The sequence below is a fragment of the Pseudorca crassidens genome, chromosome 19 (genome assembly GCF_039906515.1).
Source record: "Pseudorca crassidens isolate mPseCra1 chromosome 19, mPseCra1.hap1, whole genome shotgun sequence".
In the NCBI taxonomy this organism is placed as follows: Eukaryota; Metazoa; Chordata; class Mammalia; order Artiodactyla; family Delphinidae; genus Pseudorca; species Pseudorca crassidens.
Genome location: NC_090314.1, coordinates 41,537,784 through 41,554,301, shown reverse-complemented (window position 1 = coordinate 41,554,301; position 16,518 = coordinate 41,537,784). Strand labels below are relative to the sequence as shown.

The window sequence follows — 16,518 nt, the reverse complement described above, 5'->3', positions numbered from 1 at the left end:
CCTGTGGAGAGAACAGCGCTGCTGAGGCACTGAGACCCGCCTGGCTCAGTCTCTGCAAGAGCTCCCGGCTGGAGGGCCTTGGTGGCGTCCCTCGTGCCACGGACAAACGAGGAAATGCTAGAGACTAAGAGGGAAACGGCCCTTCTCCGTCCCCCAATTCCGCACCAGGAGAGGCCGTTGTGAGCCTCAACACCGGCGAGGTGAAGCGCTGGAGCTTGGGCCGAACCGCTGCAGCCTTTATCGCAACTGTAACTTCCGAGCCCTCTGGGGCCGACCAGGGCTCCTGCCTTTGCTGCGGAGTTTCCGGCACGGGGACGCAGGGGTGGCGGTGGGGGTAGGGGAGTGGCAGGGGAGGAGCAGAGGTGACCCAGCAGCGAGGTTTTACGTCTTTATTATTATTATTATCATTATTAATAATATTAATATTATTACCGAAGTATTTCACGTCCAGAGCTAAAACAAGACTACAAACACAACACATAGAAAATTAATAAAATAGAACTTTGTTTTCTTCTGGGGCTCCTCTTCTTACTTCTAGGTAGTATGTGCTCCTTCCAGTGGCTTTGGGGAGGGGCTGGGAGAGAGGTCTGGGGTCAGGGAGTCTTCGAGGCCCCCGCTGAGGGGACTGCGAATCTACCATTGAACCGTGCACGGGGGACATGGACGAAATGAGACGCGACACGGACAAGAGCGTTTTGCTCTGCTTCCAGGAAACATCAAGTGAGTCCGGTCCTCAGTTCTCACGGGGGAGCCTCTTTGGGCTAAGGAGGTTCCACGGGGATGGAGGGGGCGCTGGGGTGCTGGCTGGGCTCAGGCAGCGCGGCCTCCCAGCGCCCAGCGAGAGCTTTGCGGGCGGGGGCATCCAGGAGAGCAGTGGCCCCGCCTGTCGCGCGCTGGAGAGCAGGTCCCCAGGCTCCCCCGCCCGCAGAGCCTTCTCGGGGCTCTCCGACGCCCTCGGCTCCCCGAAGGCCTCTCCCTTCGCGTCCCCCCGCCCCCTTCCAGCGCCTTCATTCGGCTGGTTTTTCTTCTTCCTCCTCGGCACTGAGCTGAGACGCGCTGAGCAGTTTGCTCTCCTTTTTCCACTTCATGCGCCGGTTCTGGAACCAGATCTTGATCTGCCTTTCCGTCAGGCACAGGGCGTGCGCTATCTCGATGCGCCGCCGCCGCGTCAGGTAGCGATTGTAGTGAAACTCCTTCTCCAGCTCCAGCGTCTGGTAGCGCGTGTAGGTCTGGCGGCCTCGCCGGCCACTGGGCCCAAAGGAGGAACCTGTTACGCAGAGAGGAGATGCTGAGGCCTGGGGTCACCAGGGTCAGAGCCCCCCTCCCCCACTCGACCCTCGAACGGGGACTCTAGCCTGTCCCGGGATGCCCTCCACTCTCCCTGTTTCCCTGCCCCCCTTCCTTCCTCACTCCTCCAGCGCCCCCTCCAGATTCCCTCCAGGTCTCCTAGGCTTACGCCTTCTGTCTAGATTCTTGGTGGGGGGATGGGAGGAGCAGTTTTAAATCCCACCTGAGCCTAGGAGGAGGGGCTGGGAAAGCACTGGCCAGGTATGTCTCTTCCTAGCCGCATCTTTTCTTTCCATCCATCTGGCTCCCCCACCATCCTGTGATAGATTCCGGCCCTTAATCCGTAATGACGTAGATCGATCCGTAGTTGGCATTAAGGGCTCCTCACTTTCGTGTCCCTTTAATGGACATCCATTTGGGACTTAAGGCCGACAAATAATCCAACCTGAGATCCCAGCGCCTGCTTCTCCTTCTGTTCCCCTCCGCCTGCTCCCTCTCTTTCTTCTCCTTATTCTCCCTCCCTCCTCTGACTACCACCCCTTTCCTGGTGCCTCATCTTTCCCCAGCCCCCGACCCCCAGGGAAAACCAGTCCGGGACAGACTCAACCCTCCCTCGCCAGCGTCACGCCGCCCCTCTTCCCATGACGCACTCCGTTTTTAATGAACAGTCTTGGGGTGGGGGGATCGGACCAGAGCTGGGGGCGACAGGGAGAGCCCAGCCAGTGACTGCGGCCCCTGCCCGCCTCCCTGACCCAGAATCCCGGCTGCGGCCTGGCGCTCCGGGAGAACACACTCATTCCCCCTGACTCGGAGTGCATCTGGGACTTTGCAAACTTTGCAACTCCTGAGGGCGGGAGGGCAGCGCGGGAGACCGGTGCAGGCGCCCAATCTTCCCTAAGCTCCGACCCGAGACGCTCTCTCTGGAGGAGAAGGGGGTGCTCTCTAGCTCTGGCTCCGGGAGGGGGGCCCGTGGGGGTCGCGGCGGCCGCAGCAAGTCTCACTCACTGTTGCATGAATTCATCCGCTGCATCCAGGGGTAGACTGGGGTGGAGCACTTCTGCTCCTCCGCCTCGCCGAACACGCTCTTGTCCTGCGCGCAGTCGGACTTCCGCGGCTCCGGGTGGAACGGGGGCGGCTCGTCGGCACCCGAAAGCGCGCAGGCCGACTCCTTCTCGCGGTAGAAGGCCGGCGCCGGCCCGTAGTCGCAGGGCGCCGCCCGGCCGTAGCCGCTGCCGGCCGGCGGGTAATAGGAGGAAGCTGCAAAGCCCTTGTCCTGGCCGGGCCCGGGTCCGTAGGGCGTGGGGTAGTGTCTCAGCGGGTCCGCATAGCCCGACGAGTAGAGCGGGAGCTGGCCCAGGAAAGACTCCTGCCCGCTGGCCAGAGTGACGGGGAAGGTGGAGTTCACGAAATAGGAACTCATTGGGAGGGGAGGCGCGCGCGGCCGCTGCTGCTCCGCCGGGTTTATGATTTGTTGTGTTTTATAGTCCGAGCGCCGCGCCTATTAGTAGTATATCTGAGATTGGGTTTTAGCTGAGGGGGGATGGCGAGGTGCCAGTGAGGGCCAGAAGGAAATACAACCATCTGATCCAACACTGACCAATGGCAGAGGCAGGAATTGTCAAATAGCACCCAGGAGGAGCGCAGCCCGCGCTAGGGACCCGCGCACAAACCTATCAACCTTTTTTTTCCCCCTCCTTCTTCTCCTTCTGCTTTCTCTCTCTCTCTCCCCAACAGCACAACCCGTCCTGTTCCACCTACGTAGGGTCTGCGAAAGAGGCGTCTGTGCCTTTGAGGGAGGAGGGAGCACTTGGATTGATACCACCCCATCCCCCAGTGATCAAATAAATATATCCCTCCCCTCCCCACGCAGAAGAGGAAAAAGTTAATTGTGTTTTCAGAGACGTTAACCCCTGCTTTGCTTGGGGTTAGGCAAGGCAGGGGTTATTCCCTCCAGGGAAGGTGGGTAGATGTCTCTGAATCTTGAATCTCAATCTCCTTAGAAGAGAGCTAAAGGAGGAGGCTGTTTTCTCGGGGTTTGTACTGGTAGAAGGGGAGAAGAGTTCTCCACTGATCAGCATTGTTTTCAGAAAGCGAGAAGCAAAGAAGAAACCCTCTCTTCCCAGGTTTTGAAAAACGTTTTTCCTGTTTCTCAGCTCTACTGCATCTCCTCCAAGCCTGGGTTTGTTATTCCTGCTTCTCTGCAACTCTTATGGTCTGAGAGACAGGCCAGAGCCTGCTGCCCAGAGGACCCAGAAGACTGGGAAATGGGAGCAGGGTCTGAGGCTAAGCTTCTCCCTCTGGTTGTGCAGCTAGGCTAGGAGCTTCTGGGAAGGCTACCGCTGCCGCTGCCCAAGACATCTTGCCTGGTTCTAGTATGTACTGCTTGCTCTTGGCACAGGAAGGGGCACGGGGAAGAGGGGGATAGGGAGAGGAGGGGTGAAAGGCATCCTCCAACCTAGGTTGTCTGATCCCTATCCTGCCTGCAACCCTCCCTCCACCCCACCTCCTACCCCAAAAGACATTAGAATATACTGGGCTATAGATTCTTAGGAATCAAAGGTGTTTCAGTAAGTCTGGGTTCAGGGAAGAAATTGTTCCCTCCTCCAGGTCTGGGTCCTCAAACCCTCCTGATATTGGAGACAATCAGAGACCACTGGGAAGAGAGGAGCCCTTGCTCCTTTTCCAGGTCTCTCCAGAAGCTGGCAGTTCTCTTTAAAATTAATTCTTTCTCAAGACTTGGTTTTTGTTTAGTTTTATAAGGAGAGAGGGGGATTGGGTCCTCCTGGGGTTGCAGCAGGCAGCTTACAACTATCATTCCGTATCCCCTCTCCAGATGCTCACTACCCTTCTGTTTGTCTCTCAGCATCTCTACAATCCCTACCACGTCTCATGTCTGTATCACCCGCTTGCTACCTACAAGCTTTGGTGTGAGAGAGTGTGTACATCTCTGACTCTCTCTCTCTCTCTCTCTCTCATCTAAGGAAAATGAGCATTGGAGGCAGGCTGGAAGACTCAGCCATGGTGTATTTTCAACATTCTAATGTGCACGCGGAGGCTAGGCATAAAGGGTGACAACCTTTGGACCTGGGGCCAGGAAAGGGCCAGGGTGGGAGACAAAACCTGATGATGAAGGGGCCGGGCTGACCCTTCTCTGACTTGTACTTTGGACTCCTTTTTATGGGACAGTTCTGCCCACTGAAGATGGCACAAGGCATTAGGAAAAGAGGTAGAGGGCTGAAGTTGGTGACCAAGGGTGGGAACTTGGTTGCTTGCAAAGTGGCCTCCAAGGCTCCCTGAACTCAGGACAACTTCTGGGCTGCAACTTCATGGCTAAGTGGCTATTCCCAGTTGTCCCATCCACCACTTCCTAGCCCAACTCTTTGGGGGGTTTTGTCAAGATTTAAGAAAATAAACTCAAGCCTCCTAATGATGGAGAGTCATAAGTGCTCTAATCCAGCTGTGGTCAGGCCCACTCCTGGAGCGGAATGGGGAGCATTTGGGCTGGAGGAGCAAGGTGGGGGGAGTGCCTCGTGTACCTCCCTCCTCCTTGCTCCTGAGGCGGGGCCTTCGGCCTCAGCCCTCTGCGCCTCCTCTCTGGCCACAATGTCCTCATACTAGGACTGGATGGTGTGGGCTTTTCCATGAAGCCTGGATAACATAAGATTTGGTGAGGGAGGAAGTCTTCCCCTGTGATAGAAACACAAGAATAATCGCCTTATCCTTAGAGTCACAGCCCCAAATTAACCTCACCTCTGCAGGTTGCCTGTCGTGAGATGGAGCCGCAAAGGCAGAGCCTGGGCGCCTGGAGTCCGGCATGAAAGGAAATAGCGCCTCATCGCTCTTATCTAAGCCCAGAGGTATTTATGAGCGTTTATTCGTCTGATCCGTTTGTTTGGGAGAAAGAGCAGGCAGGCAGGGCTGGGCCAGAGGCCGCCTGGCTTCTGGAGCCAGATCTCTATGAATCTGTCTGTGGTTCCGTCCACTGCCGTCTGTCTGTCTCCAAGGGGGAATATGTAAATACACAGTGGGCACAGCCATCGGCAGGTCTGGGGTGTCTCCCCCTGCTCAACGAGAAAGTGTGTGTATGGAGAGGCGGATATAAACGTGTACTAAGTCTTGAGTACACAACAGAAGGATTGCATAGAAATCCCACAGGCAGGATGTATAATTGTAGTTTTCTGAGCTATGACCCTGTGGTCCTGTGGACGTACACACATTCCAGCTCCCAGGGAAAAGTCTAAGTTGTGCTCAGCTCTGGAGTAAAATTCTCCTGCACCGGTAATCTCAGGGAGGATATTTGCCAGTAGGTGTGTGGAGGGGAGGGGATTGAGACATTGTCCAGGCTTCCCACTTCCTCTCAGCTGCAAAGCTCCCCCCACCCCCAGCTCTTAGGACTGTGGGCACCTTCCCCCACCCCACTCCCAACTGTGATTGGGGTGGGGTGAATTCAAACATCTCAACCCAGTTCTTCCCCTAGACTCTGTGATTCTCTGGTTTTGGGGAACACAAATGTTCCCAGAGGGAGCAGTGTGGCCTCTCCCACTCTTCGAGAGTTGTCCAGAGAGAACATTGCCTTAAAATTGGCCAGTCCAAAGCACAGTACAAAGACATTTCCATTATGCAAATGAACGGCATCTTCTCTGATGGAGGGGGGAGCAGTGGCAGCTCAGCTCCCTCTCCCCAGGTCCTTGGGCACCCTAAGAGCCCTTCAGGGTTTCAATCCTCTATACCAGCCGCCTTACCCTCCCCATCTGTCCTTCGGATTGTCCACAAGAAAAAATCCTCCGAGGGGCCCAAGACCTTCGGAGAGCGCTCCATCGGGGCCTCCAGCACTGGGCCGGGCCTTCTAGCCGCCAGAAAGTCACTCTCTGCTGAAGAGCTGAAAGAGCTGCTCCTGCGGCCCAGACTCGAGAGGCGCCAAAGACTCCGGGCCGCAGCCCCCGCGTTTGCCCCCAGTACCGCTGGGCCCCTCGACCTCGGCAGCTCCGGGCCAGACCCTAGTAACACCTCGGCCTGCCTGGCACCGCAAGCAATTTCCTGGAGCCCCCGCCCAGGAACTGGGGCCACAGCACCTTGAAAGGAGCGGCCAGAGCTTCCTCCTGCGGCTTGAAAGCCCGAGCTAATCAGTAACGCGTGAAACAGGGGCCAATATTCAAACTCGGCGGCAGCGGCGCGTACCCCCGCCCTCGCCACCCGCTTCTGGGAAAGCAGTCGGCTCAAGTGGGTATGAGGGGTTCGGCAGGAACGGAAATTACAAGGGTTAGGGTTCCTTACTGATTGATCCCCACTCCCACTCCCCGTTTTTTCCCAAAGCATATTTGTGTCGATTTCGCTTGAAATGATCGGGAATAGGGAAGGGGACGCACACTCACTTGCAAGACACCAACAGTTTCCAGAAAACTCGTCTCAATTCCTTCACCACAGACTCAAATGGCCAAGAAACTGGCAAGACCCACCACCCAACCCGGAGAAAACAGACTCGGTTTGTCTTTTGACAACCGAGTGGAACTGCCCGGGCCAGAGCCTCCCCTGCGGGACCCCTCCCTTAGCCGAAAAGAAAACCAAATAAACCTTGAACAGCCTTGGCCTCGGATCTCCCTAGCGGCCCTGGTGATCCCCTCTTGAGCTTGGAGGGGGATAGCGGGGAGAGGGCTCTCGACTCTGATCCCCCAATCCTTTGATTCAGGGCCCCTGCCCGCGGGCGGGATGAAGTATTAGTCCTTTTTAAATATGCCCTAGAAAAAGCCGCTTCCCTCAGCCAGCCGCCAGGTTTGGAGCTGGGATGAGGCTGACAAGGGGGAGGCGACGCTTGGTCTCCAATTCACACGCGGGCAGGCGGGAACCGAGATCCAGCGGAAAGCGTCAATCTGGGCCGACGTCCCCAGAAGCCCGCCGAACCAGAGCGGCGGGGGCTCCAGTCGTCGGGCACGGTTCAGGCAGTGTCGCGGGGCATTCGGCGCCGAAGCCGCATGTCTCCAAACGGACGGTAGATGGCAGCAAACCGCATAATTTGGGTCAGAGTAAACTGTCTGAGGGATGATTTATACCCCGCCAAGACTACAGGAGAAAAAGACCTTTAGTCTGGGTGGGTTTGGGGAATTTTTCCTTTGAGAATAGGCTCTTAGTGCCGTGGGTGCTGGCCGAGAACTTCTCTCGCTACGCAGCCGAGGAGTCCCTTCAGGCACCCATGCCGGGCCTGCTTCGAGGGCATCTACCTGTGCCTCCAGGGGCCCCCCTCCAGCGCCACAAGTGGCTGCTTCTCTCTTCTCAGCTCAGGATTGAGAGGGTCAATATCCCCCTACACACACCCAGACCCCCAAATCCCTGGGCAACCGGAGGCCCGAGGCTGAATGCTCTGCATCTGCTCTTTAAAAAGAGGAAAGCTATCACCTATTCCTGCAAACCAAACTAAATCACAGTCTCTCCTGCCCTCCGCGCCCTAAGTCCCTTATCTGTCGTCTGGCAGCTTCCCCAGAAGCCCTCTCTATTTTTAAGTCTTCACCCAGCGACTTGTGCCTTTTTCAACCCCACCAGCTACTTTAGGAATCTCGGCCTCCCGGCCTACGGTTCTTCTCCCCGCTACCCCCGCCCCCGGAGGTCTGGCTGGGGAATGAAATCAGGCGCCGGAGGGACAGGATTAGCTGTCTGAGCTCAGTGCCAGGCAGCTTTCTGGTCCGGGCACCATCAGGTCCCCTAATGGGATTTTCTTTTAATTTTATTCTTCTCTTTTTTTTGTTTTTCTCTTTTGTTTACATGCCTAAAACAACGTGTTAAACAGCTTCTTCACAATCACCACATTTGGATCTAGGAAAGTTTGAAATGTTTCCACATCAAGACACACACGGCAATTTCCTCCTCCACCGAAATCCATACCAATAAAACACAAGTAATAGAATCGATATTGCACAGAAATCAACACGCTGTAACCTACCGCGTTAAAAACCACAAAATTGTCTCCCTGCAGAGCGAGGCTCCCTCCTGCGGGAGTGGCGAACGACCTGGGCATTTTCAGGCATGCTTCCTGGGAGGTCTCCCTCGATTTGGGTACCTCCACCCACAGCCCTTTAATTTCAGAAATATCTCCGAAGGGAGATAATGAGTATTTCTCTGTGAATTGTTCTCTCTGTGTCTCTCTAGACGCCTCCTCGCCCTTGCTGGCCTCTGCGGAGATTCCAGGCCCTCCAGAGACCAGGACGTCCCTCAGCGCCACCGCCCCTTGTGCCAGTGCTGCCGGGAAACCACCGATACCCGATACCCGCACCGGGCAAGAGAACTGCGCGGGGGCAATTGGGGGAGGCCGGAACAAGGGAAGGATGGTGGAGGGGGAGGGGGCGCAAACCCACAGAGGCCGTCGCAACCGGCTTCTGCCGGCGTCCCGAAGCCCAGACATCCCCATCCTCTCTTTTGCAGCCCCCTCGCTTAAACCTCTCCTCCCAGCTTAAAAAGGCGACTTAGAGCTCGCCTCCATGGCCCCTTTCTGTTCCTCCTCCCGTCTCCCTGCCCTGCTCCCCCTCCAGGGAGCATCCACCCCTCTCTCGGCCACCGAATGTCCTGAGAAGCTTCTCCCTGCAGCGCCCAGAGGTGGGGTTCAACCCCGTCTTGGCCGGGGGGAAGAGAGAGACAAACCCAAGCCCCCACCCCCTGTAAAAATCGATGCAAAAGAATAAGAAGAAATTGTAGAATTTCTCTTACCTTTGCAGACCTTGGGATTTCTTTCCTCCGATTGAAGGGGGTGGAGAGAAAGGAAAGAAAAAAAAAAAAAAAGAGAGAGGGAGAGAGAGCGTTCGGTTTCTTCTTCATCTTCCAGATAATATTGTCCCAACCTGAGAGCCGTTGCTTCCCCTTCTCTGACTTGGGAAGAGAGGGTGTTCGCTTTTCTGATATTTGCATAGAAAATGGAGTAAGTTCTGGCTTTGAAAAATGGTATCAGGCTGCAGTCCTGGGCAGATTGTCCATTTACCCTCCATGATGACTAAAATCCCAGATCAACAAGCAAATTAACTTAGAAATTAAAATTATTTTTGGTTTTCTCTTTTGTGTAATTCCCACCCCTCCTTCCCCCCACCCTCTCTCTCTCTCTCTCTCTCTCTCTCTCTCTCTTCTTTCCTCTCCCCCTCGCTTTTCTCTCTCTCTTTTGCTTTATCGAGCTGATACTGAAGTATAAAAATATCAAGAGGCTGGAGCCCTGAAGGACGACAGTGCTCCGACCTAGGTGTGGTGTCCAAAAGAATGCTGCATTATAACCACCAGGGAAATGATAAAAAGTTCATGTTCACGATCGCCCGGCCACATGACCGGCGCTGGCCAATCGCTGGATTCAACCACTCATAAACTTCTATCACAAAGTTGTAAATTTTCATAAAACAACAAGGAATTTATTGCATTTCTTCATGGCTGCTCCACCAGCAACGCTTTTCTCAGTCGCCATCTTCTTTTCTTCTCCTTCTCGATTTTTGGGGAAACCCCAATCTGAGAAAGGGTGCGATTTGGGGTGTGGGGAATCAGGCGGAGGAGGCACAAGCATCCAGCTGGGAGGGGGGTTCTTTTTGGAAACTCCCTATTCTCACAGGAGTTCTGTCCCCTCTTCTAGTAAAAATTCACCCCAAAAACCTCCACACAGGGACCATTCTAAGGCAATCTGGGGGTGAGTTAGGAGCAGCAGCTAGTGTCCAGAGTTGCCACTTGCATCAGGGCAAAATGAAAGCTTCAGTGCCCCCTTTCCCACCTCTGAATGCCCCCCTCCCTCCCAGCACTATAGATGGCGGGAACCCCACCTGTGAAGCTTGTAGCACTGCCGGTGTGGGGCCCTAGATCTCCTAGGGCCTACTTTTTGCCCCAAAGAGGCTAATGGGGGCCAAGGCAGACACTCTAGCCACTGGATGCTTGCCTCTGCACCCCAGAAATTGGAGGAGGGTAAAGCCGGACCCTTGACTCTCCCACCCAAATGCCCACACGCCCAGGTTCCTAGGGACAACTCCCTGTGCTCTGCTGGGGGGGGCGGGGGGGTCTGCGGTCATTAATGAGGGAACTGAAGGTTTAGGAGCCTTTTACTTACAAATTCAGATTAAACAGATTTTCCTAAAACACGCTTCCTTCCAACCCTCTTCCCCTTCTCTGTTCCGATGCCCGATCTTTAAATTTTAATAATTCAGGGTTTATAATCGAATAGATACTAAAAATCAACTCCGCAGGTCTAGCTACGTAGGCACCGTCCTCTGGGTATTTATCCCTCAATCAAGGGGGTGTTTTGGAGACAAACAACAACCCAGATTCACCCCAGGTTTCCCAGGTCCCCTGAAATATGCCCGAATTTTGAATTGAGCTACCAGCGCCCAAATGCAGGAAAGGAAATAACCTCCCCCACACACAAATGTTTTTCTTTTTTCTCTTTCTCTGTACTCCGGAGAAGATTCCAGGTTGCCGGCAGCGCGGACAGCGGGCAGAAAGGCTCAGAGGCAGCCCGCGGAAGGCGGGCGGCCGGGCTCAGAGCAGCAGGGATGCGGCCACAGCAGCCGGGTAGTTCGCACCGCTCAGCTTCTCGCTATCGGCGCTCATTTTCTTCCCCCAATTTCAAGTTTTACTTGGGTCGCTGGGTCAATTTAGAATAAGATAAATTAAAATAAATGAAAGTAAAATAAATTTCAATAAAATAACCGAATAGCTCTTGTGGAAAATGTTTGCCGACCGAGCGGAAAGCCAGGAGCATCTTGACGTTGGAGGCCTGATTGGGCGGCCGGGAGGCTTTTGCTCGCCGGTCTGGCCTCTGCCCAACGCCGCCCGCCCGCCGGCGCGAGAAGGGGGAGTGGATTTGGGTGGTCACCTTCCCTTTCCTTCCGCTCCTTCTTTGCTTGAGGCCTAGCACTTGAGATTTCAGCTCTATATTGGTGCCTCGGCGGCGCCAAGCCACAGCCTCGTGTGAAGGCCTGAATGAGGAAGAGTTTGTGGAACTGTGGGGGGCTTGTTTTTTGTTTTGTTTTGTGAATGTGTGCGACTGGGCATGTGGACTCAAGGACGTGTTTACTTGGGGGCAAATGTGAATCTGTGTGTTTTATGAGCCGATGTGTGAGTGTACCCTGGTATGTATAAATATGTCTGTGAGTATGAACGTGGGTTTACTTGTGTGAGTGAATGTGAATACTATGTGTTCTGGGCAGGGTTTGGGATGTGTGAATGCCTGTCTGTTTATTTGTGAACATATGAATATGGACGTTTGTGACTGTGTGTGACAATGTATATATTTATTTATGTGCAGTGTTAGCCTGTAAATAGGTGTGGTTGGGTGCATCTGCGTGTCAATATGTGTAAAAAAATGTAAAGGGAATGTGTGTGTGTGGTATCCGAGGTTCACTAGTTGGCAGCCCCCAGAGCAAGGGGCACAAGAAAACAGAAGAGGCCCCAGCACAGAAAGAAATGGGCCAGCAGCAGAAGTTGGAGCAAAGGGGCGCTGGGATGCATGACTATCCCTCACCCCCTCCCAGCCTTAGGGAGACACAGAAAATAGGGGCTCTGTTTATTTTTAATTGCTTTTATTTCTCCATCCTTCAGATACATATAGAATGCAAAGAGGATCACAGGGGCTGGTGGGAGCAAGGAGCAGCGGGCAGGCCAGGTGCACAGAGGGGACACTTGAGCTAGTTGGTGGGTCCTTAGGGCTCCCTAAGGCCCCTTCAGTGCCGCTACTGGGAAGGGGGGGTTGCTCAGGAAGCCGGGGAACCACACATGTTATTCCAGACCCACAGACAGCGTCAAAGATGGGGCTTACAAAACAGCAAGATTTTACCAAAGACCTTAACAATTAGCAACATAGAAAAGGGGAGGCAAATTCCAGAAAGCTACAGAACAGGTAGATGATGTCCTTCCCATACTGTACAAAACAAACCTGATGGACTTTCCTATAGGTAGTATTTTTTTTCCAGTGTTAAGAAACCAAAATTTCACCTTCTCTCCTTAAAAAAAATTAACTGCTTTCCATTTAAATAGTTTTTTTTTCCCTCCCTATTTGACTTGAGTTTCCTGGTTCAGTTCCCAGAGCTGGGTTTCTCTCTCTCTCTTTCCCTTTTTCGTCTCTCTTCCTCTGCCCTTTCTCTGTCCCTCACTCTTCCTCATCCTCCTCCGCCTCGGCCTTGTCCTGCCTGGTGGCCCCGGGGCCCGCTGTCTTGTTCTCTTTTTTCCACTTCATGCGGCGGTTCTGGAACCAGATCTTGATCTGTCTTTCGGTGAGGCAGAGCGCGTGCGCGATCTCGATGCGCCGCCGCCGCGTCAGGTAGCGATTGTAGTGAAACTCCTTCTCCAGCTCCAGGGTCTGATAGCGGGTATAGGTCTGGCGACCTCGCTTGCGGTCGGTCCCTGCGCAGGTTATTTGCAGGAGAAAAATCAGTGAGTGAGGAACGAGCCATGAGAGTGCTCCCCTCCCTCTTGGACCCTGTATGCGGTTTGGCATCGGTGGTTGGAAGAGCTTCTTTCCCATTACATCAAATTGTCACTATCCATACCCCAGCCTATGCCTGCCATCTCTCCTCAACGTGCAGACCTTTCTACAGGCCTCCCAAGGCAAACACTCCCATCTTCCACCCAGGAAGTCGTCTAGCCTAGGGCTTCTGAGGTCTAACCTCTAACAAGGTCTAACCTGCTGGCTCTTGAAGGCCCTGTGCCTAAAGGGGTGTGTATGTGGGATGAAAGGCAGTTAATCCTCCGGGACCAGGAACCCCAAGTCTCCCCTTTTGCATGCGGACTCTGATGGTCTTTGGGGGTACAGGACAACATAAACCATGCAAGTGACCCTGGAGTGGGACTCTAGGCCTGGCCTGAGGGCTTTTCCCAAAAAGAAAAGGAGACAAAGAGCCTCACAGGTCCAGTCTCCCCCCTCCCCCAGCCTGTTGTGGAATGAGGAGGAGGTGAGAATTTGCAGACTTCCTTGGAGCGTGGAGTCAGTTGGAGAGCAACTGCCTTCTGATGACTATTTTCCAGTGAGTGGCTGAGGTTCAGACAGGGCCAGGCTGTCCTGCCTGCCCACCTGCCCAGACAACCCAGCCCTCCAAAGCAATCTTTGGGCCTCCAGGAAGGCACAGAGGGAGAGGAGAGACAGCAGCCTGGGTTGGGGTAGAACATTCAGTATCTGGCTGGTGGGGGCTGAAGGGCAGGGAAGAGCTTCCCAGGTTAGGCCCCAAACCCTGAGGAGGCTTGGGGGAGGTGCTGGTGCCAGCCCTCCTAGGAAGGAGACAGTGGGAGGAGGGGCTAGGGGCCCTAATTTCAAGTCAGATAAAAGCCAAGCTGAAATGTTTATGAGCAGAAAAATTGGGGCTTTAATAAATCAGCTGGAAAGCCAGTTGAATTATGAAGCAGGTAATGGGGACCGTGACCACGAATACGGAAAGTGTAAGAGCTGGGCTCTCCTGGCCCTCAACCCTGGCCGGATTGGGAGCTTCCGACCACAAGTCTTGGGTCTTCTGGACCTTGAGATTGGCCTCTGAGTCCAGGACAACATTATGAAGGTTGTCTGGGACAGGCTTGTCAGGAGACCCCACGGAGCCCCTGGTCTCTTGGGGTTCCTGCAGCAGCTTCCTCGGTGGCCTGCACTCTTTCTTGATTTGGCTTTTTGGAGTCCTAGTGTCTCCCCCAAGAGGACATCCACCCTTCTGGATCGACACTTGCAAACTAATTGGCCAGTTCTCCAGGGGTGCTAGGAAGGGCACCTGAGGAAGCCAGCTGTACTCCCCTGAGGCCTCTGCCCCTTTCTCTAGTTTCTCTAGTTCTCCTGCCTCCCGCTTCCCAAGTTTACTGGGGGTCAGGAGCCTGCTCTCTCTTGGCTTCAGCCCCCCTCTCTCCACCTGCCTCTCTGGCTCTGTGTCCCTGGCTGAATCCTCATCACCTCTCACACCCCCTCCTCCCACCAGGCCTCTAGAGCCCACCTCTAATTGTCCAGAAGGGAATAATGGGGGAGCGGGGTTGGCTGGGAAGAAAGAGGGAGGGGAGAACTGCTCAGCGCTGCAGCCCCCTTCCCTAGACCTTATCCAAGCTGAGGCTGGGGGACACACCCAGAGTTGAGATCCCCGGCTGGGGAAGGGAGAAGGGAGGGGGGAGATTCTAATGGCTATTCTCTGCAAACCCCAGTCTTCCTCCTCAAGACAAACGGCCTCCTCTCCAGCCCGTGCCGGCGCGGCTGATAAATATTTAAAGCTAAAAGGCCGGGAAGAAGGGTGGGGGTGGGTGGTCTGGGGGCTCAGAGCGCCGCGGCGTCGGCGGAGAGGGATCCGCTAGGGAAGCAGCGAGCGAGCCTGAGAGCACCAAGCAAAAACGGGAATGGGGGCGGCGCGCCGGCTCGCGGCTCGGGGTGGGGGGCCGCGTCCCCAGGGCCGACCTCCTACCAGGAGCACTCTGGACAAGGAGAGGGGCACTTGGCCGGGAAGGGGGCGCCTTCCGGGGAATGTGCCCGGGCCACTGCGGCTCGGGACCGCTCGGGACTGCTCGGTGCGCGGCGTTACCTGAGCTTCGCATCCAAGGGTAGATCCGGAAGTTACTCTCGGCCGCCAAGTCCGAGTCCCTCTGCTCCTTGGCGCCCGCCGCCTTGGCAGAGTCGCCGGGACACACCCCGGAGAGGTTCTGCTCAAAGGGTGCGCAGTGCATGTTGAAGGAACTCGGCTCGAGCCCGTAGCCGGCCGCGTAGACGCCGGCTGCACTCTGGCCCGCCATGCCCCCCCCGCCGGGGTACAAGCCCTGCATCGAGGCGGCGAAGGAAGCGCCCGAACCCGCTCCATAGCCCGGGCGCTGGGGGTTGGAAGCAAACGCACAAGAAGTTTGTTCGGGGAAGGCTCCGGTAGCGAAAACCGAACTTGCGGCTGGATATTTAGAAAATAAAGCATTCGCATAATACAATGAACTCATAATTTGGCCGGATGATTTGTAGTCAGGGACGTTTTAGTGTCGGTTTTACGAGATTCCTTGATATATTACAGAATTAGAGTCCAGATTTACACCAAAAAGGACCCCCTTTTTCCTCTCTGGACCACGTGACCCCGCCCACGTGACGTCCCCTCTGCCAATAGCCGGGCAGCCTCCCCACGGCTCCCGGTAATGTGGAAAAAATTGTGTGGCGTTGGATTTATAAAATATGATCAATAATGAATGAGAAAACCAGGCCCTGTGGATTAGGGCTGGGGGCTCAAGGGCCGCTGTCGACCCCCGTGGGCTGGAGGAAGCTTGCAGGCGAGATTTGGAGAAGAAGGGATTGAGTGGAAGGGAAAATAAATAACCTCCGAGAGCGATCCTTGTTGTCACCCCCTCCTCCCCAGCCCGTTACCCAGCCAGAAACAAACGCAGGGATTGCATACAACCGGGTGAGTGGGTGGGTGGGGGCAGGCCAGGTCTTTATTAATCCGGACCGCTTCAGCCTGGCTGGGCCTTTGGGGGAACTTAGTCCGGAATCGGTCCGTTTCTCCCGAGGTGAGGAGCGAGGTGAGCCTGGCCTCAAGGCTCTCTCTCTCTCTCTCTCTCTCTCTCTCTGCCCCAGACGGGCAGGGACGGAGTGAGGTTTCCTGGGTGCTCCCAGAGGCGCGGAATCCAGCCCACGGGCGTTGGATGCTGCGGTTTCTGGTGGCTAAAAAATAAAAAAAAAGGTTTGAAAATTAAAAAAGGAAGGGGGTGGGGTGGGTGGGAAGAGAAAGGAAGGGAGGAGGGTGGCCTGGTATGCTGCTCTCCTGGTTCCCGGAGGCGGATGCCTTAGTCGAGCGTGGCTGCTGGAGAAGCAGAGGGAGCGAAGGAAGGAAGGCGGCGAGCCACCACCTCGGAGCTGGGCGAAGGTGGCCAAGTCCCAGAAAGGGAGAGGCAGGGAAGAGCATCTCCCTTCTCCTGCTCCCCCCCCCCACGAGAGTACGAAAAAAATTAATTTTTTTTTTTATTTTTCAGCTTGTTCATCAGCTCCGCACTCCACCTCTACCCCCGCACACACACACACACAGGAGAGGGCACACAAAAACAAAGGGGGAGGTTGGGGGGTTGGGGGGATAAAGCCACCAGCCCAGGCGCATCTCTCCAGCATGGCCTGGGCGCGGGGGTCTCCGGGGCCGGCAGCCTCGGAACGCGAAGGGAGGGGGAGGGGGTTTCTCTCGGCTCCCCTCCCTCGTTCGTCTCTCCTCCAATCACGCGCAGCCGCCTCCCTCATCCCCTGCGCCCCTGGGCCAAGGGACTCGCACCACCTGCCTCCAGCCCCCGCCCCCTCCGCTGCGCGGCCAGGCG

The 16,518-nt window shown here is 55.4% G+C and overlaps 2 protein-coding genes across 2 annotated transcripts; both read right to left on the bottom strand.

Moving 5' to 3' along the window:
* Positions 1-375: 375 nt before the first annotated feature.
* On the bottom strand, positions 376-9,305 carry HOXB6 (homeobox B6). The gene is made up of 3 exons (XM_067714674.1): positions 8,980-9,305; positions 2,293-7,344; positions 376-1,267 (listed from the first exon to the last, which is right to left on the bottom strand). The coding sequence occupies exons 2-3, from the start codon at positions 2,705-2,707 to the stop codon at positions 1,008-1,010; spliced, it is 675 nt and encodes a 224-aa protein (XP_067570775.1). The 5' UTR covers positions 2,708-7,344; positions 8,980-9,305; the 3' UTR covers positions 376-1,007.
* A 2,511-nt stretch (positions 9,306-11,816) lies between these two features.
* Positions 11,817-15,856, bottom strand: HOXB7 (homeobox B7). Its single transcript, XM_067717214.1, has 2 exons — positions 14,769-15,856; positions 11,817-12,633 (listed from the first exon to the last, which is right to left on the bottom strand). The coding sequence occupies exons 1-2, from the start codon at positions 15,166-15,168 to the stop codon at positions 12,380-12,382; spliced, it is 654 nt and encodes a 217-aa protein (XP_067573315.1). The 5' UTR covers positions 15,169-15,856; the 3' UTR covers positions 11,817-12,379.
* Positions 15,857-16,518: the final 662 nt, after the last annotated feature.

Coding starts and splice junctions, on each gene's coding strand:
- HOXB6 (XM_067714674.1), bottom strand. CDS start 2,707: ATGAGTTCCTATTTCGTGAACTCCACCTTCCCCGTCACTCTGGCCAGC. Junction 1,268..2,292: donor GCGGATGAATTCATGCAACA/GTGAGTGAGACT, acceptor TCTGCGTAACAG/GTTCCTCCTTTGGGCCCAGT.
- HOXB7 (XM_067717214.1), bottom strand. CDS start 15,168: ATGAGTTCATTGTATTATGCGAATGCTTTATTTTCTAAATATCCAGCC. Junction 12,634..14,768: donor CCCTTGGATGCGAAGCTCAG/GTAACGCCGCGC, acceptor TAACCTGCGCAG/GGACCGACCGCAAGCGAGGT.